Raw genomic sequence first — 20,919 nt, 5'->3', positions numbered from 1 at the left:
TTTGCTTGAAGGGTTGGTTGCAATGCGAGGCTTGGAAACTGAGAAAACTGATCTGGCGCTCCAAGTACTGTGTCCGGTGTATTGCCTTTATATTCCAACACGCACAGCTGTCTCTGAACCACCCAATTTCTAAGCAAGCTGCTGATACATCGCCAACGGCATGAGTCGACAGGTATGGCGCCATTCAAGCCGCAGTCGTTTCCAGTGCCTGGTTTTTCCTTTGGGTCGTGAGGGACAATTGTGTTGGCTTACAAATTACCCCGCGACGCTAGGCTGGGTCCACACCTGTGTCATCAGCAGTGGTTTGACCACTCAATGCTAAGGGGACGGACAGAATCGATCGGTGTGAGCTGCTGTTGGTTGACAAATCAGACCAGTCAGACGCGGAATTTCCTTGACGTTATTTGTGAGCCGCGGAATTGTGAGAGAAGATGACATTCCCGGGGCCTATTCACCTCGAACCCTAGATTTTTATCTCAGCCTCCTCGGATGATAAGCATGTCTTGGCGTCGAAACATCGGTTTTCGTGCAGAAAGTAACTTTGTTCGGCCATCGTCGAAGGCTTATGTGCCGTAAACTCTTCTCACCTAGCTCAGGTCTGCCAACTGCCGCCATTTCTCTGACTCCACCGCTTCCTTCTCAAACCAACACCTTTTGGATTCGATTCGCTTGAGATCTAGGACAAGGCTCTCTGAAAGTCAGTTTTGGAGGACCCGGCAGGATGTGCGTTTCCCAAATGCCAACTTCCCTGGCTGTGAAGGCGGCTGAGGAGTCACTGGGCACGCTGCACACACTTCACTAGCTTTTGATGGATGTCAAAGATAATGTGATTTTGCAGCAATGATTTGATCGTGGTCTCAGAATGGCTATGATGATGATGATGATGATGATGATGTGGCATCTGCCATCAATGCATTTTCATGATCTCGAACTGTGGTAGGTTGAGGCCACCTCACAGGAACTAGCCGCATAATTCACACCGAAGCTCTTCCGTCACGGTTCGCTGAGATTTCTATGCGGATGCTATCCTATCGCTTTGCAGCCGCGGCCATCAGATCTTCTTGACCATGCTTGCTTCCTGTTTGCCTAGCGATAACGCAAGTGTGGTGAGAGGCATGTACATATGCGGGATTGATGGGAGCATAGATGTCTACCGCAGTCGGCTACATGCGTGCGTTAGTCTAGACAGGGCCGCATGAATACACAACCCACGCATCCAGAACCAAGTCTACGGCCGGCCGACGTAAGGGAGCCTGGGAGAGCTTCATGTCCAGACTCCGCGAGTCCATGGTTTGAAGCCGGGGAACAGAAGAAAACAGACTTCAAATAGCAGAATGGTCGTTGCTCGCAGTATAGGCAGGGGCCTAGTTTACAGGCAGCCTAGAGAGCGTGTCGAGTGGTGTCGCGTTAGGCGAAATATTTATGGCTATGCGCGTGGCGGGGTAGTAGTCGGCGAACGTGCTGCCGGTAGACGCTACTGCATGTGGTAATCTCGATGCGGGTCGTACCATATTGACTGGCGAATAGGCGAGGGCCAGTTCGCTTTGGTGGAGAGCCCACCAGTTAGCACGTCCGGAAGCTCCGGCCAGAAGTGCGTTTACCATGCGCATCCAGACGGCCTTCAGCGAGCCGTGTGTCCGTTCAACAGCGGCTAATGACTGATGCGAGCGGTGGGGGCTACGGGCAATGTGATATGCGACGTATGCGTACAGAGGACGAGCTGAAGCGGAAGGCCATAGCTGCAAGGCCCCTGACGGCAGCGTGCCACTGCCTATTTACCGGTGCTGTGGATCCACTTTGTCAGTGCTTGCTGTTTGGTGTAAGAAACCCCAAAGGCGGTTGAGTGCCTCGTGGTAAGCCGCTCTCAGGGTCCAAGATGGGCCGTCTTCGATGCTGACTCGATGAGCCAGGATGTCATGTCTCCAGGCCTGGAAGGGGTTCGGCCTCTCTTCGCCTAACTCCGACACGATACGTGCCTATCCAGTAGAGCCATTCCTGCAGCTTTGAGTACAACAGCCGGAATGGGTTGGGTGCGCATGCACGGACGATTATCTATCGGTTCAATCAAGTACGAGGACGATGGTAGGCCAGCACCATTTGCGAGGAGTGTTCGAAGCTTCAAATCCGCGTGATTGGTGGCTGCGAATCAGATTAAGCACGCGATATATTCCCTGGTGGATTTGGATACTTATACACTCAGCCCTCCTTCGACTAGAGATCTTGGATACGCGGCAGGTGCGACATTCTGTTCTAAACGCAGCTCGCCGAGGCTTGCGATTTGAGGGGCAGGGCGAGCTAACAAAGACAGCCGCAACAGCTTCACACTAGGCGGGGACAGCGAAGAAAAGCTCATTGTTGTAGCTCGTGGCAGCCTGCATTTCGGAGTCGAAGGTTGTCTGGCGCCTCAACAGCAACCAATGAAGCCCAAGGAGCAGGGCCTGTCAGATAAGCAGGCCCTCAGCTGCACGGTCTGGTGCTGGTGTGCGTCATCTTCGAGACCACCACCCAAGCGCGAGGACGCACCGCAGCACCGTACCTGGCGCGAATCACGCATGTATCAGAGTGATATGCGGAGAGGCGAGCTTAGAACCAACGCCCTTGACGACATAGATCCTCGGCCAGCAACACCAAGGTGGACCAATCAGGGCCTCGGGCCGCACCGGGGTGGATGATCTCATCGGTTTCATCCACGGCCATGTGGGCAAAATCGTTTCGGAGGGATGCAGCGGCAATAGTGGCACCGGCTGCCTGGTTCGCGCCTCTGCTGGAGGGATGGAGAGGATCTGCGGCGAGTGGGCCCATGAGACAAGAGCTCTTTTTACTGTGTCACGCCTGCAGGTCAAGCTTGCGCCTGGGATGATGAAAGGCTGCAGCTGAAGACGGTCCAGCTTCCAGGTTCTCCAAAGTCGGTCCGAGCAGCGTCATCGCTCGCGTGGGCCGTCGGCTGAAGAGGCCTGACGGGCTGGCTTCATCAGGCGCGAACCTTGGCAGCGCAGCAGCGGCAGGCGCGAGCAGCTGCGAGAGCACCAGCCGCATGCGTCCGCTGGCGCCCGCTGGCGTCCGCAGGCGGCCGCAGGCGGAACTTTTCAGATTGGCCCTCGTCAGCGGGTGTCGCAATGCGCGTCTAGAGGAACCGCAGACGCAATGCGCGCGCATCAAGGAGCGCGGCGACGCAAGATTTCGTAGGCCTACGTCATGGACCAACGGCCGGGCTTCAGACCCTGCAGCGCCCGCCCACGATGATCTGTGGAGGCGCATCGTCGCGTCCACGGCACGGCAGTCAGCTGGCCTGGCGCAGCGCGAATGCGAGCAGCATGAACGCAGCGCCGCCGGCGCTCCTAACCCGCGCGTGGCGTCGCGGCCAGCCAGCCTGCTGCGCGCTGCTAGTGGCCGTGCCATGGACGCGACCCTGCTCGCCCGCTGCAACCTCTGCAGTGCCGCTCGGTGCCGGACGTAGAGCCAAATACAATCCTCTCAGCCCCTGGGAGCCTCACTGCGCGCTGCCTTTCTCTCCCGCGTTGCCAGCCCTGTCCGCCAACCCTGCTTGCGCGCGTCGCCCGTGTCAGCACCCACAAACCCGCGCGTCGTCATAGCCGGCCGCCGCCCGCCGCCCGCCGCCCGCTGCCCGCCGCCCTCATTCCACCGAGCCGCGAAGTGAAACGGAGCGCAATTTGGCAACGATGCCGATGATCGAGGTGAGTGCGATGCCTGCCCGATGCCCTGGCCCGATCCCATCCTGCGGCCCGCCCGCACAGCAGTGCGCGACAGAGCCAAGGGGCGAGCGGCGCGAGGTGAGCGTGGGCTTTGACGTCTGGAGGCGCGGGCGATTGGCTGGGCTGGGCCTGAGCAGCCCAGAATGCAGCCGCGAGCCTGCCCTCCGGCCCTGGCGATGTCATCTCGTGCGCCTAATCGCACCTTCCCGGTGCACGTCATAGCCACCGCCCAGCTTGAGCTCGTCCCTCGCGCGTCTTTGTCACCTCTCCCCCCAGCTGCACCCGCAATTCGCTCGCAGCGCCCGCCTCCCCGCCCATACGCTCTTCCCGCTGCACCACTTCTCAACGCCGCCCAACCGACCTGCCTTTTCTCCGCTACTCTCTCCGCTCTATTCTCCGCCTCTTCAACCGCTCATTGACGTCGCGCCCTGCGACGAGTCCAGCTCACTGAACCATGGCCGCCATACAGAATTTCAAGAACTTCCTCCGCCATGGCAAGCAGGCACGCGCCACGCACTCGCCGCATGCTGAGCCGACCACCAACGTGTCCCCCGTCCACGCCCAGCAACAGCGGTACAACAACTACACGTCGCCCCCGCCGCCCGAACACCATGCCGTCACCGAGCCCAACGTGATGGAGCACAAGCCGCTGCACGCAAACGTCCCCGAAGCAGATTATTCCGCCGCCGCCGTCAACAACCAAAACCAGGCCGCTCGCGCAGGAGATGCCGCCGCTCGCGCCGCTGCCGACCACCACAAGGCACAGGCCGCTGCCAAGGCCAAGAAGGAGATCGACCCGCAGGTCCTCGAGCGCATTGTAGCCGAGGAGCGGGAGCAGAAGGGCAAGCTGCCGCAGTACCCCGGTCTGGAGCGCTGGATATTGCTTGAGAAGATGGGCGACGGTGCATTCAGCAACGTCTACCGCGCAAAGGACAGCCAAGGGCAATACCCCGAATCCGCGATCAAGGTTGTCAGGAAATTCGAGATGAATTCCAGCCAGGTATGTGGCATCCTCGCCAGTTTCGCTGTTTTTGCCTGCTCCGCACATCACGTGTGTTTCGTCGTACCGTCCGCTTCTGCCCAGCTACGCTTTTCGTCCCTCTTTTGCGCGATTACGTAGCCAACGCGGTGGAATGCCTAGGGCGACAAACACCTCCATCCGGATTTCAAGAAGGCCCCCAAGACTGTGGAGGTGCGCACTCCTCCCATACAAGTCTTCGCCACCACCATTTCCATTTTGTCTTTCTTTACGTAGGTTGTGTCGCATGACAGATGCTGACTCCCGGTCGCAGAGAGCCAACATCCTCAAGGAGGTGCAGATCATGCGCCAACTGGACCACCCCAACATCGTAAAACTCATCGACTTTTCCGAGTCCCGACAGTACTATTACATCATCCTTGAGCTGTGCCCCGGTGGCGAACTGTTCCATCAGATTGTTCGCCTCACGTACTTCAGCGAGAATCTTTCTCGGCACGTGATCATTCAAGTCGCCAAAGCATTGGAATATTTGCACGAAGAGGCTGGCGTCGTCCATCGGTTCGTCTTTTCGCGGTCCCTTCGCTCCTATGTTGGCCCCACGAGAGCTGACGTCATGATCACAGTGACATCAAACCCGAGAATCTTCTCTTTTACCCCGCCCCCTTCATTCCGACCAAGAATCCCAAGCCCAAGTCTACCGATGAGGAAGACAAGGTAGATGAGGGTGAGTTCATCAAGGGCCACGGTGCCGGTGGCATCGGCACCATCAAGATCGCCGATTTTGGTTTGTCCAAGGTTATCTGGGACAGCCAGACTATGACGCCATGCGGTACCGTCGGTTACACAGCCCCTGAGATCGTGAAGGATGAACGCTATTCGAAGAGTGTTGACATGTGGGCCCTTGGCTGCGTGCTTTACACTCTACTTTGCGGATTCCCGCCCTTTTACGATGAAAGCATCCAGACGCTGACAGAAAAGGTCGCCCGCGGCCAATACACTTTCCTGTCGCCCTGGTGGGATGAGATCTCCAAGCCTGCGCAAGACCTCGTTTCTCATCTGCTGACCGTGGACCCTGAAAAACGTTACGACATCAAACAATTCCTCAACCACCCATGGATCCGCGAGTCGGAAGAGGAAACGCAGGCCGCTGCCGACGCACCACCACTCGCAACGCCTCTGCTCAAGAAGCAGCCTTCGGACCAGTCTGTCATGCAGCCAAACTACGCTTATCTGGATGACGTCCCTAGCGCCGGTGGCAGGCGCATGGACTTCCGCTCGCCGGGTGCTGTCAACCTTCGCGAAGTCTTCGACGTTAGTTATGCCGTGCACCGCCAAGAAGAAGAAGGCAAGCGACGGAAGAACTTCAAGCAGGGTTACCGCGGCGGAAATGCAATGACCAGCCTTAACGTGCTTGACGAGGAAGACATGTACGATGACGACGAGGATGGACAGAGTGCGCCGTTCGCTGCGAGCCAGGCCGATCCTCCGGCCAAACTGCCGAAGAGTCAAGCCGCTGACGTCAGCGCGATGGAGCAAAAGATGAAGAACACTACTCTGAGTGCAGCGGCTCAGGCTAGGCAGCAGGCGGGGAATGCAGCCCAGCAGCAAAAGGGTTACGGTCAGCACTCTCCTGCCGTTGCTGCTGCTGCACGCCGCCAGGTTCGGAATAAGGGTGCATTTGAGCTAAGCTTGGACAACGCAACCCTACTCAGTAAGAGACAAAGGAAGCCCGAGCCCAGTGGTCTGCGGGAACAGATCACTGCGACCGGACCCTGATCATCTTGCATCATTCCGCGTTGCTTCCCCGATCCAGCATTCGATGAGCAATCAGACACGTAATGGGCAGTTCTGGGTAATAGACTTTTCAGTGGGCTGGAAGAATCTAGGGACCTTCCAGTCGTCGGTTGGACAGGCTGAGCCTTGCAAGATTCGAGGACGGATAGACAAAGCACTCAGCCACATGTTTTTCGTTTTCAGGAGTTTGTGTACCGCCGCCATTGGGCAAGTTCTGGCTACGCTTGGCATTTTCCTCTCCTATTTTCCACTCATGATGTTTGTTTTTCATGGCTGATGCGGCAGAAGAAACGGGACAACGAGGCAGCGAAACGACGGGTTTCAGATTAGTTTGCGTGTTCTTCGTTTTTGAGCATATTTCATTTCGTCCAAGATGGAAGCTTTCTTTTTCCTTTCGATATTCCCTACGTGGGAGCAACAGTTCCCAATCGCGTTCCAGAGCGAGTGGACGTTGCCTGTCATGGCTCGCTTCCGGGCTGGAGTTCGCCAGTTCATTGCATCCAATATTATCAACTCATGGACCGTGGCCCAGCAGGTGACAGAAGATCAAACCCTCTGAGCTCCACCGGCAACACTACCACTCTTCCTACATGGGTAGTTGAATCCAATATGCTGAAGTAGATGCGAATGTTAGACGCGCGGGACAATCCATTCAGATATTGGATTCAACTACCTACATAAGTATGGTGCAATATCTGTGAGGCAGATGCGGGTAGGCTCCGTTCTTTTGTCACCCGCTGTGGTGGTGCTTTCGATAGGTAAGAACCGGTAACCAGTCATAACACGAAATCCGAAGGCGAAACCTGATCAAGAATTGCCGATCCATCACGTGTTTTGATGGAATCCATAAGCTGGTTCATAGGCAAGAACCGAGTAGGCGGCGAGGATGTCGCACATCCCAAGGAATTTGTTGAGCGCTTTGTAAAATCCATGCCCTTCATCCACAGACGGATTATACTGTCAGCAAATGATGACGGCACATCAGCACCGCCCTGCCATTCTCGCTGAGTCCTAGAGGCTGGAAGTGCCAGTGAACGATGGGCTGTCAATCACCTTCGCGTAAAGTTAGCTTGTGCCTTGATCGCAATGAAGACCCGTGAATCGCTGACCTGAACTCCCGCTTTGCGCCCGTGTTCCTCTCTAGGCGTCGTCTTTTGGCTTCATCTTGGTACCCGCGATCCTCCAGCTCCTCTTTTATCTCGTGATCGATCTCCTTCCGCGCGCGCAGGACTTCGTTGAGCTTCGGATAACGCTTCATGCTGACGACCGGGTGGGCCTGTATGCAACGCAGCTGTTCCTCACAGCGGGCCACCGTATTCTCGAGGTCCTTGCGCTCGTAGCCTTTAGGATGTGAAAGCCTTTTGCTGTTAAGCTCGGGATAGAGCAGGCCGTTGCCATTCTGCACGCCCTCGAAGGCTTGCCTGTATGGGACGAAAGTTGGGAGGTCGTCGTGAAGTTGGGCGTCGACGCTGAGCGCTGTCTCATGGCACCAGGCGCGGGCGACGTTGCGGGGCGTGTAGCCACCGCCACCCAGGATAAGCAGGGGCAAACGGAACGACTTGACATACTCTACGCATTTGCCGTGCGCGCGAATGTTAAGGTTGAACTTTCCAAGACGATCTCCGCCCAGACTGTCGGCACCACACTGCAGCACGATGGCTTCCGGTTTGAATATTTCGATCGTGCGGCCAGTGATACGCTTGAAGAGCCATTCGTAGTCGCGGTCATCGATTCCGTCGTCCAACGGCACATTCAGCGAAAAATACGCCCCTGGTTCGGAATAGCCCTTCGGGCCTGAATCGTCTGGGCCACCAGTGCCGGGGAAAAACTCGCCATACTTATGGTACGATAGAGTCATCACGCGATCGGTGTTGAAAAAGGCGGCCTCCACCCCATCACCGTGGTGCACGTCGATGTCAATGTACAGGACGCGGACATGCTTTTCAAGTAGATGCTGGATGGCAAGCACGATGTCGTTGACGTAGCAGAAGCCTGACGCCTGACGTTTTTTTGCGTGATGCAAGCCGCCAGACCAGCTTATGGCAATATCACTTTGTCTGCTGCTCACAGCGTGGGCGGCTTCCAGGGTGGCGCCGGTGTAAAGCGTCACGTAGTCCCAGATGCCATCGAAGATAGGGCAATCATTAAACTCGTCGGTGAAGTCGTAGCGGTTGAGCTCCTCCTCGTGCCGCTTTTGCGTTTCGGTGTCTGATTTGATGTACTGCAGGAAGTCGAGATAGTCGTTGTCATGGAAGCGAGAGATCGCGTCCTTGGTGGCTGGCAGCGACTCGTTCAGATCCATGGCGTAGTGAAGGCCGTATCCAAACACCAGCTGTTTGGTCAGCTGCAGCCGCCATGGCTTCATGGGGTGCTTGCTGCCAAAGTGGTGCTGCTCGACCTCTGGGTTGTAGTGGAAAGACACGGTGTAGCCTTGCGGCCGCTCGATGCCGTTCTGCTCGGCCTCCATCTGGTGGACTCGCTCTTTTTCCTCCGGGGTCAGTTGCTTGTAGGTGGTGTACTCGACGCTTGTCGAGAGTGGCGACGGATCTGGTGCCACCCAAGCTTGGACGATCTCATTGTTGTTGAAGGCCATGAAGCCTCTGAAGATGGCCGCGTCTCTCTCACAAAGGGCCAAGCAGAATGTGAGATGATGGTTTAACGATGCACGGTACGGTGGCCCCACCTCCAGCTTTCAAACTCGTAGCTGCTTTCACGAGCTGCCGTGCAAAGACGGGACTTGGCAAAGCGTGACTTGCGGACGGTGTGCTCGGCGAAATAAGGCCCGTACAACTGGACAGAATTCGGTGGCGGTGGACGGGAGGCAGTGAAACCGCGGTGGCCAACAAAAGTGCTGCACGACTGTCGACGAGGGCTGGCCTGGGAGATGCGACAGCGGTGGTGGGTGGGATCTGGGGGATCGATCCGAAGTGCAACGAGATTGGCGGGCCGCTGACAGACCCTGGCTGAGCCCCGCCAAGTCTTGCTTACTCAGCGCCGTTGAAAGTCACGTGCTGCCGCACCATTACCTAGGGCCAGCCGTGCACGCGACGGCGATCCACCGCCTCCGCGCAGCGCTTCCGTCGGCGCTCCAGCGACCACAATCTCGACCCTGCTCCGAACGTCTGACAAACCGACACAACGCACCCTGCTGCTGAGTGCACGTCCATCTCACTTCAAGCCAGTTCGCCAACCACGTGCCATCACGGTCATCCTCTTTCCTGCCGAGCTCGACAAGTGTTGCAGCGCTTTCTTGCCTCGTTGCAGCGGGCGCGCTCGTGACTTTAGCCTGCGTGTGTTCCATTAGCTTCCAGCATGGCTTTAGCTGAGGATGCCGCCTCCGTGCTTGAGCTCTTCATTCACGATGGTGCGCGCTCTCCAGACCACATGCCGACAACGAACTGACTTTTGCAGTGGCCAACTTACCAGCCGAAATAACCCATCTGTATGAGGAAATGCAGGCCAAGGAGCAGCAGATTCAAGCATGCAACAACATCATCGACGCTCGCGACGGCAGTCTGCAAAAGTTTGTCAAGCTCAACGGAAGCTTGGTCAAAAATCCCAAGGAAGAGCCTTACAACAAGTTGATCCTACAGAACTACGAGAAGGCCCAGACACTTCAAGACGAAAAGGTCCATCTGGCAGAGAAGGCGGCTCAGCTGGTAAGTCTGTCTGGGAGAAGAAACATTCAAGGGCAAGCTGACGCAGGTGAAGCTGGATCGTCACGTCAAGCGGCTGGATATCAAGATACGCGATCTGACCAACGACGGGTCCATACCGCACGATCCCCAGCTTCCGTCGCTCCTGCGCGAATCTCCGGGGAACCTGGTTGCACCCACGTCCTCGGCAGCCACAGGAACAAGCACGCCTTTGAATCCACTCTCCATTAACGCCCATGCAGGTTCACAGCAAATAGCTAACGCTGCCATCGCGCGTCTGGCAAGCGCCGCCGGGCAGACGCGGAGTTTGAGTTCCCCTGCAATTGGTGGCTCGGGATCGACTATTCTAAATCAGACGCACATGTCCAACGCGTCAGCGATAGCCGCCATGTCGGCCAACAACAGACAACGCGAGATGTCTGTTGGTAGTGACAGCAAACGTCGCCGCCTCAACGCATCGCTCGGCTCACTCCCCTCGGCAAGTTCCTCTCTAGCTAGGCAGTCGTCGATAGGTCCAGGGACGCCAAAGGCGGGAACGCCTGGCGGCAGTCGGGCGGGCAGCCTGGGACCCAGGCCAAGCACAAAGAAAAACACAAAGATAGTGCTGCCCGGGAAAACGAACCGGAAGAAGATCGGCAAGGCGGGCATATCGAAGAAGTCGGCGCGCCGGCTCATGGGCGGATCGCGAGCGTCACCGTCGACAACGGGCGATGATGAGAGTATGCTCAGTGATGCAGAGGTGTCAGATGAGGACGCGTCGGCACTGGGGCACGACGGAGCGGCAGACGACGACCCGCTGGACCTAGAGGAGGACGCGGACGACACGCAGTACTGCATCTGCGAACGCGTCAGCTTCGGGGACATGGTGGCCTGCGACAACCCCAAGTGCGAGATCCAGTGGTTCCATTGGGAGTGCGTGGGGCTGACGCAGGAGCCGAAGGGCGAATGGCTCTGCCCCATCTGCGACCCCAACTCCAAATACGACAAGAAGAAAAAGAAGCTACGGTGAGGGTGGGGGAGCTGAAGAAAGCGCGAGGATCGCCTCGCTCGCTTAGCGCAAGGGCGGCGGGAGGCCTGCTTCTGGAAGGCTGGGGCGGCGCCACAGAGAGCGGAGCCCGCCAGCGGCACCGCAGGCCTGTCGCGGGTGGGTGGCGGTAGCCTTGAGGCGCAGAAGCGTTGTACCTATCTTATCGAGCAATGATACGAAGCGTGGAGAAATACGGACTGCCCGTCACGCAGCTCTGATGTGCCGCTAGCTCCCGGAGCGAGGGTGCAGCGGGCGGCTTTGCAGCGAGGATTGCGGCAGGGATCCCCAGCAATTTCCATCTAGCGCGCCTTACCGCCCTGAGCCGGCGACGGCCTCGCCCATCTCTCCCCTTTCCTCTCCTTCATTCTGCTGCTGCATCATCCCGAGGCGCCGCCTGCCGCTGAAGATTGACGCGCAGTAAGCATAATCCCGCCGCCGACTCGCTCCTCCCCTGCGCGCCGCGTTCCCATTGGCTGCTGCGCCGCCGTCAAGCGCCCCTGACGCCGCGCCGCTGCCCTTCGACCTTCGACTAGCTCCGCCCGGCGCGCCGGCCAGACGCCTGCGCCAACGCCAAAAAAGTGCACAGGGGCCTGCCACCCCGTGGAGCACCCCCTTCTGGTCGTGAGCGACAGCTTCGCCGAAGCTCAGTCCTTGCGCACTTGAACATCGCATCGCAATTCCTGCGCATCCGCCGTTACCAAGCGCGCTACCGCCGCAAGTGCTTGTTGTTTGCCTGCGGACCGCCCCCGACGCCCGCGCCGCCCTCGAACGCCTTCTCAGGTCTCACCTGCCGAACCATCTCCCTACGCCCTCCGTTCCATATCACGCGAGCCTCACCGCCGCTGACACATGTCGCTGCCCTCGCGATAGCATTCGCCCCCCAAATACTCGTCTCTCGTTTTACTTGCCGGGCCTCGAACGCCGCTTAGCGCGTCCGTTGCCCGTTTCGCTCCCATGGCTGCTCGCAGCGGGACGCTCTCTCCCATCTCCGTCGACAGCGCCAACGATTGGTCCCCTGTTTCAAAATACAACAATATTGGAAGTGGCGACAGTGCTTACTCGCCCAGCGTGCCGCCAACGCCGCGGAACCAACTCATAACGCCGCCGACCTCGGTCACCAGCTCGACTGACGGCATGATTCCCAATGGCCTCGGCCGCCCTCCGACGTCCAACGGTCAACCCTCGCCGCCCAGCTCCATCGCCCGGTCCAGCACCGGCGATGGCCTGTACGCCGGAAGCTCGCAGGATCGGGAGAGCATAAGCAGTCGCAAGGCTTTGATGATCGAGGAATCGCTGGCAGAGCACTACCACGTCTTGAAGATCTACCTTGGTCGTTACCTGCTCGACGAGAAGGGCAACCTGCGGCCCAACCGCGCCAGGGACAAGCTGCTCCGCCTCTCGTCCGTTCAGTTCCAAGAACTCAGCACCGACGTCTATGATGAGTCGCTTCGTCGTGAGGACGAGCGCAAGCGAGGCGGTCCCAATGCACCGGGGAACGACACCCCCAAGTTCCTCCCGCCCAAGGACAACTACCACCCCAAGCGCAACCAGGCCCGCCAAAAACTCTCCACACTACCCATCGACCGCTTCCGCCAGCTCGCAACCGACGTCTTCTATGAATTGGAGCGCCGCTTTCCGCGATTCCGGGCCGAGGAAATGGAGCGCCCAACAAGCCCTACAGGCAGCATAGCTAGCAACCGGAGTCGCGGCCCCGGAAGAGGCCCGATACCCAGTACTGGTAGCATGGGCAGAGGGCCTCCCCCTCCAGGTTATCGTGGACCACCTCCTGGCCCAGGTTATCGCGGCCCTCCTGGTCCTCGGGGTCCTCCCGGCCCTCGGGGTCCTCCTGGTCCAGGCGGCGAGTTCGGGCGTCCCTTGCCCAAGACCTTTCAATCAAACACTATCGTGCCGAACAAAGGAACCATGGTGGAGGATGATGATGACAACAGTGGGGCGGAGGAGGATGACGACGATGATGCCTTTGGCCTGGAAGATGCAGCGAGGAGATCAAGCAAGCGGACTACGAACAAGAGCATGGGCAATGTAAGCTACCCGGCAAACGTGGACCTCCCTCGGCTTGAAATACGCTAATATCCCGCAGGAAAAACTCATTGCAGACCTTACGGCTCAAGTCGAGCAATTGCAGGAGAAGGCCGAAGGTCTTGAAGACCAATTGAGGGAGCGCGACGAGGAGGTCGAAAAGCTCAAGAATGCGGAGAACAATGGGGGAAATGTTTGTGGCCCCCAAAGCTAAGGAGAAGAACAAAACTGACTTGGCGCAGGCTACGGAGGGTGACAAAGCGGAGTTTGCGGAACTGCGTGAGGACCTGGAACGTAGACTGGACGAGGCGCAAAGCTCTAGTGATTCGCTGAGGTCCGAATTGGAAAAGACTCGCAACGACGCGTCGGAAACCGAACGCGAACTTCGCTCCCAGCTTGAGGAAGTCCAACGCGGTGGCAATCTCGGCGGCTCTGGAGACAATGACTGGGAGCAACGATACAAGCAACTTGAGCGCGAACTCGAGGAACAACAGCAGGTTACCGATGAAGTGCGGCGAGAAGCGTCACAGTTCTTGCAGGAAATGCGGGCGCTCTCAGAGCGGAGCAATGCATCTCTGGAGAAAGAGGAAGGACTTGTGGCCGAGATCGCAAGACTCGAAGCCGAGGTCAAAGAATGGAGGACGAGATATGCCCGTTCGAAGACGCAAGTTCGCCACCTGCGAGCATCATCGACGGGCCTTGCAAACCTCACGGAGGACGCCTCAGTCTACGCCCGGGATGGCACCATTGTGCAGCCTGATGGACTCATTAAGGACGTCCATCTCACGAAGTTTCAGCTCAGCATCGATCAGCTGCTGCAAGCTGCTCGCAAGTCGAGCTCGGAGGCCGTTCTCGACTGCATGAAGGAAACCGTATCATGCGTCAGAAGCATCACCGCAGATGTCGATGCCGCCGGCTCTCCTACGAGCGACGACGGAGAAGATTCGGTCAAGAGGCAGCACAAGCTCAAGTCTCGTGTCTCTGCTACCGCGAACAACCTTATCACTGCCTCCAAGAATCATGCTGCAGCGCAGGGGCTTTCTCCTGTCTCTCTGCTCGATGCTGCCGCGTCTCATCTGACAACATCCGTTGTCGAGCTCGCAAAAGTTGTCAGGATCAGGCCCACTCAGCCTGGGGAAGAAGACTATGAGAACCTGGACGTAAGGTCCAGCCGTCTCAGCGCAAACTACTATGGCAACGGCGCCAGACACACAAGAACTGGTAGCAACCTCAGCATCGATTCCGCAAGGTACAGTCGCAGTGGCACGAGTTCCCCACGCCCTTGGTCGATACGTCGGTCTGAAGGTCCCAACGGGCTCTCGAAAGGCTCCAATATTAACACTGTCCGCGAAAGCAGCGGCCTCGAGGAAATAAAAAATTACCTGGAGGACCAAACAACCGACCTCGTCAACAGCATTCAACCTCTTGTCCAAGAAATTCGGAGCACCCCTGCCGGAGCCCCTTTCCCTCCCCAGTCCGAGCAAAACATTGAGCACCACGTCAACGACATCAATCGCACCGTCTACGACATTGGCTTCAAGACTCGCGAAGCTGTGAGCAACACACGCAACAGTGCACTAGCCAAGCACGCCACGCCTGTCACGGATATTCTCGAGGAGTGTCGTGAAGGGCTATTATCTGCGCTTCAGGAGGACGAGGCTGGCAAAAGAGAGAAGATCCCCCCTCTCGCGTTCAAGATTGCGAGAGCAACCAAGGTTAGTGCTTGCCATGAATAAATTCTGCGGTGCTTTAGATCTGACGACCACCTACAGGAACTCGTTCTACGGGTCGAGAGGATTGAGAACCGCGAACTGACGGCTGACATGACCGTTTCGAATGAATTCTAAGCGCCCCCGTGTTTAATTGACTTGTCGTCCTGTGCCTCCTCTTGAGGACTTTTATTTTTAACTCTTGGTGCATCTATATCAGCGTAGGGGCACCTTAGGGCCACGCCCGTTTTGGCTTTCTCTCAATTTTTTACTTGCATTTGGTAAACATATGGCGGCTTTGCTGGCATTTTCAGCGCTGGTTGGCTCGGTGGGGCGCTGGCATTTCCTTCTGACGGGTTCGTTTTCTTTACAGAAAACAGTTTCTTTTCTTTCATTCGTCAGGACCCAGTAACGTAGAGGGGCATTCTTCGACCTGTACTTTGATACCATTTCGCCGCTTCGCTTCTTTTTGTCGTCATGACGGCGGTCGTGCTCTCAAGCATTCTGCTTTAGGATTCCTTTTACGCTGGTTACAAGCCCTCTCTCTCTCTCTCTCTCTATTGGATGACAGGACCAGCCATTGTCTGTATATGGCTCCTGTGCCTCCGCTTCAGTATTTCTTTATCACATGTATTAACGCAGGTCGCAGTGCGCGTCACGCGGTTTACGAACCATTGAATGGTTTCTTTTCTCTTTTTTGCGAAGTAATTAGGCTGGCGATGCAAGATTGGAATTATCCGTACCTCGTTTCTTTTTCTTTTTTTACCCGTCGGTTATCACGCCCTCTTTGAGACGGGACACGGCAATTTGGGAGGGGTCCATCGTTAGATACTACGCCCGCGTGTACTTCTGAACTCGCTACTTGTTACCTTTCCACATTTGCTTGTACTCTGACAGCCGCTCTAGGATTGGAGGTGATGACACGCGAGAGGGACGTCGGCCTACTTGGAGAACTTTCTACAACGTCGGTCCTCTTTTCCCCCCTGTTGTCAAGAGCATGACTGTTACATTCCAGGGGATAACCGGCAATTTCGGAGAGCGACGTTTTTGGCAGTGTCGGCACATGGACAGCGATCATGGCCTAGCGCTCAACAAGACAAGATTACGAAACATGCAATTGAAAGACTGAGCACGCCATCATTCACAGCCACATGGGCGCCGCCAAGGGCTGACCGTCCGTTGAGACAGGTATCAACTAATTATTCCCACTTATGGCACCAGCCAGCGCTTCACCCCAAGTCTGAGGAGTTGCATCTGTCAGCGACAAAATGTGACTACACAACAATAAAAAAATCCAAGATCCGGCCAGGGGTTTACCATTCGGCCACGGTATCTAGGCCTTAGAGGTAGACGGTCGCGCTCTACGTTTGAACCTTCAAAGCATGCATTTTTGGGTATATTGAATATCTAAAGTAGGCGAGATTCCACAAACTTTTGCTTCCCGTATCATACACCGCCGGCATATCCTGCTCTTCCTCTCCGATATGGAGACCACCCATTTGGCCTTGGTACTCCTATCTACCAAAAACCTTCAACTCGATGGGCCTCAGAACTGCGTAGCTTACGGCAGCGAAGGCGAAGCCGAGCTCGAAGCCGACGTCACCACCGAAAGGTGCCTCACCGGCGTGCAGGGCAATCTTGCCGACGTACCAAGTCTGCGACATGCCAGTCACCATACCGGCGACGCCAAAACCGAAGGCGACGACAGCGGCGATGCCCGGAGGCAGCTTGGACGGCTGATCGTAATGCTCCGGGACGTAGCCGGCGATGCCGCGCTTGAAGAGGAAATGGTCGGTCACGGCGATTCCCTCGTAGATCGCAAGCCAGTAGCCAATGAAGTTCATGACTGTGAGGCTGTTAGTGGAGTTCCGAAAGGTAGCATAAGAGCGAATTTCTGTTGGAGCGTTCGCATGTGTGGGCGACGGAAGGAGCACAAAAACCTACAGTTTTCAAGAATGCTCTCGAAGTGCGAGTAGCCTGGGATGGCGATCGCTATGTAAACACCAGTTCCAAGCAGCGTCCAGAGAGGACGAGGGACCGATTGCGCCCAACGACCAAAAACTTGCATCGTAAGAGCGATTGAATAGATGTTAGGGCCTTTTAAACGTCTTAGTTAGCGTACATTTCGCAAACAGTAGTGGTTGCCAAACTCACAGTTGTTCGCAACGATGGAGAGGGCGAGGATGACCAGGCAGAACTTGCCGAAGCCGCCGAGAGGAGGGAACAATACGGCGGCAAGCAGGCCGCCCGTGCCTGAGTTCGAGTAGCCAACCTGGTACCTGTTGTCTCCACCATTGATAGCGGTAGCAGACATGACAGCAATTCCCAGCATCTCGGTAAACAAGAGCGGGAAAATCAGGCCGGCGGCGGTGGACAGAAAGACCTTGCGGCGACTTTGGCTCGAGGGATGGTAGACGGTGTAGTCGGCCGCGTAGCTTGCCCAACCGGTGGCGAAGCCATACACCGTCACGCCGAAGCTCAAAACGCCGCCCATCTCCGACTTTCCAACCCCCCAGGGAATGTGGACGAAGGCGCCGCTGTGAGCAAAGGTGCCGAGGACAATGAGGAAGATGATGAAGGTCGGAATCCAGCTGTAGAACTCGTAGGCGTGGACGACCTTGTAACCAAACAGGGTCACCAAAAAGGTGCAAACGGCAATGATGATGATTCCGGCCCAGCCAGGGACGTCGTTGTTGACAGCGTGGATCAGCTCGGCACCGACTATGGAGTTCACGGCGGACCAGCCGATGCAAGCGCAGACATTGAAGCAGGCAACTAGGTCACGCGTTAGCCGGCCGCATGTCGAATGAGGTTGCACACATGCTTACTGAGTTTCACACCCCACCAGCCAAACCAGAATCTGGAGAGCACCATCTGACGCAGGCCAAAGACGGGGCCGAAAGATGAAAACCAGCAGACGGGGAGGATGCCAAGGATATTGAAGAACAAGCAGACCAGCATAGCATCAGCGACACCAAGATAGAAGAGAGACTTGGCCAGCAAGCCAATGGCGAAGGAACTGACAACCATGTTGGCGGAGAGCCACTGCGGATGCTATCAGTCACTTGTCTGTGTAATGGCGTGCTTGGAGCATTACCATGGTGCCGACATTCAAGAGCGAGCGATCGGTGCGCTCGTCTTCGGGCACGCGCTCAATGCCTCTCTGCTCGATGTTGAAGCGGCCGGCCAGCCTCTGGATCTTGGCGTACAGGCTGTTGCCATACTCGAAGCTCTCGCCAGGCACGGCGCCGCCGTCGGTGGTCTTGTGGCCGGAGGGGTCAGAAGATACCTCGGCGTCGGCAGCCTTCTTCTCCACGTCGACGTAGTCCATGGTGGTTGATGAGGGAGCACAGGGAAGGGCGACGACTCGGGCGAAGCTCCGCAAAGGAGTTTAATCTTCGTTGAGAGGGGAACGACGTGGCCGGGAGGAGAAGAGTCAGGCAACGGCACGGAGGACTAAAGTATGGGATACGCGGCGGGCAGCCACGCAGCCCAGCCGAACATTTGGGGCGCACCGCTGATAAGGCCGAGTGCCGGACGCAGATCCGCAGAGTCGCATTTTGGGTGGACTAGGGCCAGCCCGAGGCGTGTTCGCAGCTAGTCGGGGGCACGGTGCCAGGCAATCGACGCGGCCATGGCGAGAAGAGGAAACACGGCCGGCAATAGAGTCCGGAGAGATAGCGATGTACCAGGCTGGCGGGCACCAGTCGCGTGCGCCCTGCATGGAATGCGGAGCAGAAGACGGCAGGGCGCAGTGCAGTGGCGTCGGACGATAAGGTTAGCCCGGCAGGTTGACGGTCCAGAATGTGTCGTCAGGGCTGTCTGCTGGCGGCAAGCTTCGCAGGGAAGGCTTGTCCGTTGATAAGGCGGCCCCAAGTCTTGGCCCGGCAGTTCGCAGGCGACGAGGCTGGAGTGGAGGCGCTGTTCTGCGTCGCTTATCGACAGGCGCGCGGGATGGTTGGCGGCGTTGGCCGAGCAGAGGCTGCGCTCCCTATCTCAAAGCAGTCGGCGATGGCCGCTGTGCCACCAGTGCCAGCAGTGCCAGCATCCCGCACTGCTGTCATTCGCCTCTGTCATTGCCTCGGGCTGCTGGTCTCCCCGGACTTGACGCACTGGCTTCCACCGTCCCGCCCGCCTGGCTGGGTACAGCTGCGTTCGCCGGGTAGATCATGCCCCTCGCCGATGCTGCAGCCCTGCATGCAGGGCCTGGCTGCGTCATGTCTTCATGCCGCCCTCGTTCGTCTCAGTTCGACAGATAGGTACGGAGCAGAGTCTGGGAGGAATGCCGGCGCGGGAAGGGATTCCGATGGAGAAAGACGTTGGCGCGAAGGATGAGGAGTCAGCACTGCCGGGGCGCGGGACCCTTGGCGTGCCTGCCCACGGGCAGTCCAAAGGGTGCCTGGCCCTGTCGGCATCCCGACGTGCGAACGCCGATCTGCCGCTGCTGACCGCCTTTTGGTGGCCCGAGCGCGACGAATTTCCATCGCGGTGCGGCGGGGAGCAGCCAAATGTAATCCGCATCTGCTTCGCTGTGACTCCTCGCCGCCACCAACCCTCCCTCCATGGTCGACAGATAATCCTCGCCGCCCACTCGCCCGCGCTGCATCGCCCGCAACAACGCTTCAGCCCCTCCCTGATCCACCGCCGCAATGTCCAAGAAAGAACAGCTCTACGACAAGTGCGCCGAGCGCCCGCCCGAAACCATCTTCTTCCAGGAGGACCTGTCACTGTTCAACATCGCCAAGGATGTCGAGGAGCTGGCTCGCATCTGCCAGGAGCTCGTCGACTCCCACCTGTTCGAGCTGCTGGAGAAGGGCCACAACAATTGGGACCGCGTGCTATGTTGGAGGCTGCGCTCTCGCGAGGATGCTGCAAAGTACGTCATGCCGGCCTACACACGGAACTCGCTACGTGATCGTTAGCTGACATGTCCACGAACACTGTAGGCTTCGTGGTATGGACCCGAACGAGCGCTTGGTCTATTCGCACATCTCTTCGGCCGACAACCAGGGCATGTGGACGCGCACCATCAAGGCCAAGACAAACTTCCACCAGACCGTGATCAACAAGGCTCTGAAGTCGCTCGAGGGCAAGCGTCTGGTCAAGTCCATCACCTCGGTCAAGCATCCGGGCCGTAAGATCTACATGCTGGCCCACCTCACGCCCTCTGAGGAAGTCAGCGGCGGCCCTTGGCACACCGATGGCGAACTGGATATCGAACTCATCGAGCAAATATCTACCGTCATCCTGAACTTCGTTGAGCAGAACAGCTGGGTCGAGCAAAAGCCCCACCACGTCTCTAAAGCCGACATCAGGAGGAAGAAGGAGCAAGCCCAGCGCAGCGCCAGCAACGCTGTCCCCGAGGCTCCCAAATACCGCCCTGCTCTTGGCCGCAACGGTGGCCTCCTACTCCCCCATCCGCCTGGCTACCGTAATTACCCGACCGCTTCGTCCATCCTCGAGTTCATTGAGAAGTCTGGCGTCATCGAGGGCGTGGTTATCCGCGAGATGGATCTGCGGTCGCTGCTTGACAACATGGTCTTTGACGGCAAGATCGAACGTATGGGAGCCATGGGATACCGTAGCGTGCGCGGCGCCATGGAAGCTGCCAACGATGCTGAGCTGGCCGAGGGCTATGGCAATGGCCTGACCCAGGCACCCTGCGGCCGGTGCCCCGTCTTCAACTTGTGCGAAGAGGGTGGTCCCGTCAGTGCCAGCAACTGCGAGTACTTTGAGGAGTGGCTCAAAGTGGCTTCGTAGCAGGGGCACAGCCTGTTGTTCGAAATGTGAGCACCCTCGCCTGCGCGAGGGGACTTCTCTTCCTCCTCAGGACTTCATGGCCTGATCAATTTTTCAGTTTGGTTCGGATAAGCGGTCAATCCGACTTGCATAGCGACGGCGTTTGTTTCGGGAGAGCTGTGTATTCACACGTTGCTCTCGGGATCTTAAAAGGTGGGGTTCTGGTCTTTCTTTCGCATGGAGATATACCACGGTGGTTCAC

At 57.5% G+C, this 20,919-nt stretch overlaps 5 protein-coding genes across 5 annotated transcripts; 3 read left to right on the top strand and 2 right to left on the bottom strand.

Moving 5' to 3' along the window:
* Positions 1 to 4,167: 4,167 nt before the first annotated feature.
* srk1 (MAPK-activated protein kinase Srk1) lies at positions 4,168 to 6,468 on the top strand (the record flags this gene model as incomplete). The annotated part of the gene is made up of 3 exons (XM_066780079.1): positions 4,168 to 4,713; positions 5,006 to 5,250; positions 5,316 to 6,468. 3 exons carry the CDS (start codon positions 4,168 to 4,170, stop codon positions 6,466 to 6,468), a joined length of 1,944 nt encoding a protein of 647 aa, XP_066629308.1.
* A 1,067-nt stretch (positions 6,469 to 7,535) lies between these two features.
* Positions 7,536 to 9,079, bottom strand: HOS2 (histone deacetylase; the record flags this gene model as incomplete). Its single annotated transcript, XM_066780078.1, has 2 exons — positions 7,536 to 7,539; positions 7,596 to 9,079. 2 exons carry the CDS (start codon positions 9,077 to 9,079, stop codon positions 7,536 to 7,538), a joined length of 1,488 nt encoding a protein of 495 aa, XP_066629307.1.
* A 3,044-nt stretch (positions 9,080 to 12,123) lies between these two features.
* On the top strand, positions 12,124 to 15,056 carry SPA2 (component of the polarisome; the record flags this gene model as incomplete). Its single annotated transcript, XM_066780077.1, has 4 exons — positions 12,124 to 13,212; positions 13,271 to 13,402; positions 13,452 to 14,924; positions 14,982 to 15,056. 4 exons carry the CDS (start codon positions 12,124 to 12,126, stop codon positions 15,054 to 15,056), a joined length of 2,769 nt encoding a protein of 922 aa, XP_066629306.1.
* Positions 15,057 to 16,432: 1,376 nt separating this feature from the next.
* On the bottom strand, positions 16,433 to 18,249 carry FCY21 (Purine-cytosine permease fcy21; the record flags this gene model as incomplete). The annotated part of the gene is made up of 5 exons (XM_066780076.1): positions 16,433 to 16,764; positions 16,863 to 17,015; positions 17,073 to 17,693; positions 17,747 to 17,963; positions 18,016 to 18,249. The coding sequence occupies 5 exons, from the start codon at positions 18,247 to 18,249 to the stop codon at positions 16,433 to 16,435; spliced, it is 1,557 nt and encodes a 518-aa protein (XP_066629305.1).
* Positions 18,250 to 19,567: 1,318 nt separating this feature from the next.
* RPC34 (34-kDa subunit of RNA polymerase III (C)) lies at positions 19,568 to 20,678 on the top strand (the record flags this gene model as incomplete). Its single annotated transcript, XM_066780075.1, has 2 exons — positions 19,568 to 19,794; positions 19,865 to 20,678. 2 exons carry the CDS (start codon positions 19,568 to 19,570, stop codon positions 20,676 to 20,678), a joined length of 1,041 nt encoding a protein of 346 aa, XP_066629304.1.
* Positions 20,679 to 20,919: the final 241 nt, after the last annotated feature.

This window comes from Diplodia seriata, assembly GCF_021436955.1.
Source record: "Diplodia seriata strain FDS-637 chromosome Unknown scaffold_9, whole genome shotgun sequence".
NCBI lineage: Eukaryota > Fungi > Ascomycota > Dothideomycetes > Botryosphaeriales > Botryosphaeriaceae > Diplodia > Diplodia seriata.
Note: the sequence above shows the minus strand (reverse complement) of the source record. Positions and strands in the feature narration are given on the sequence as shown.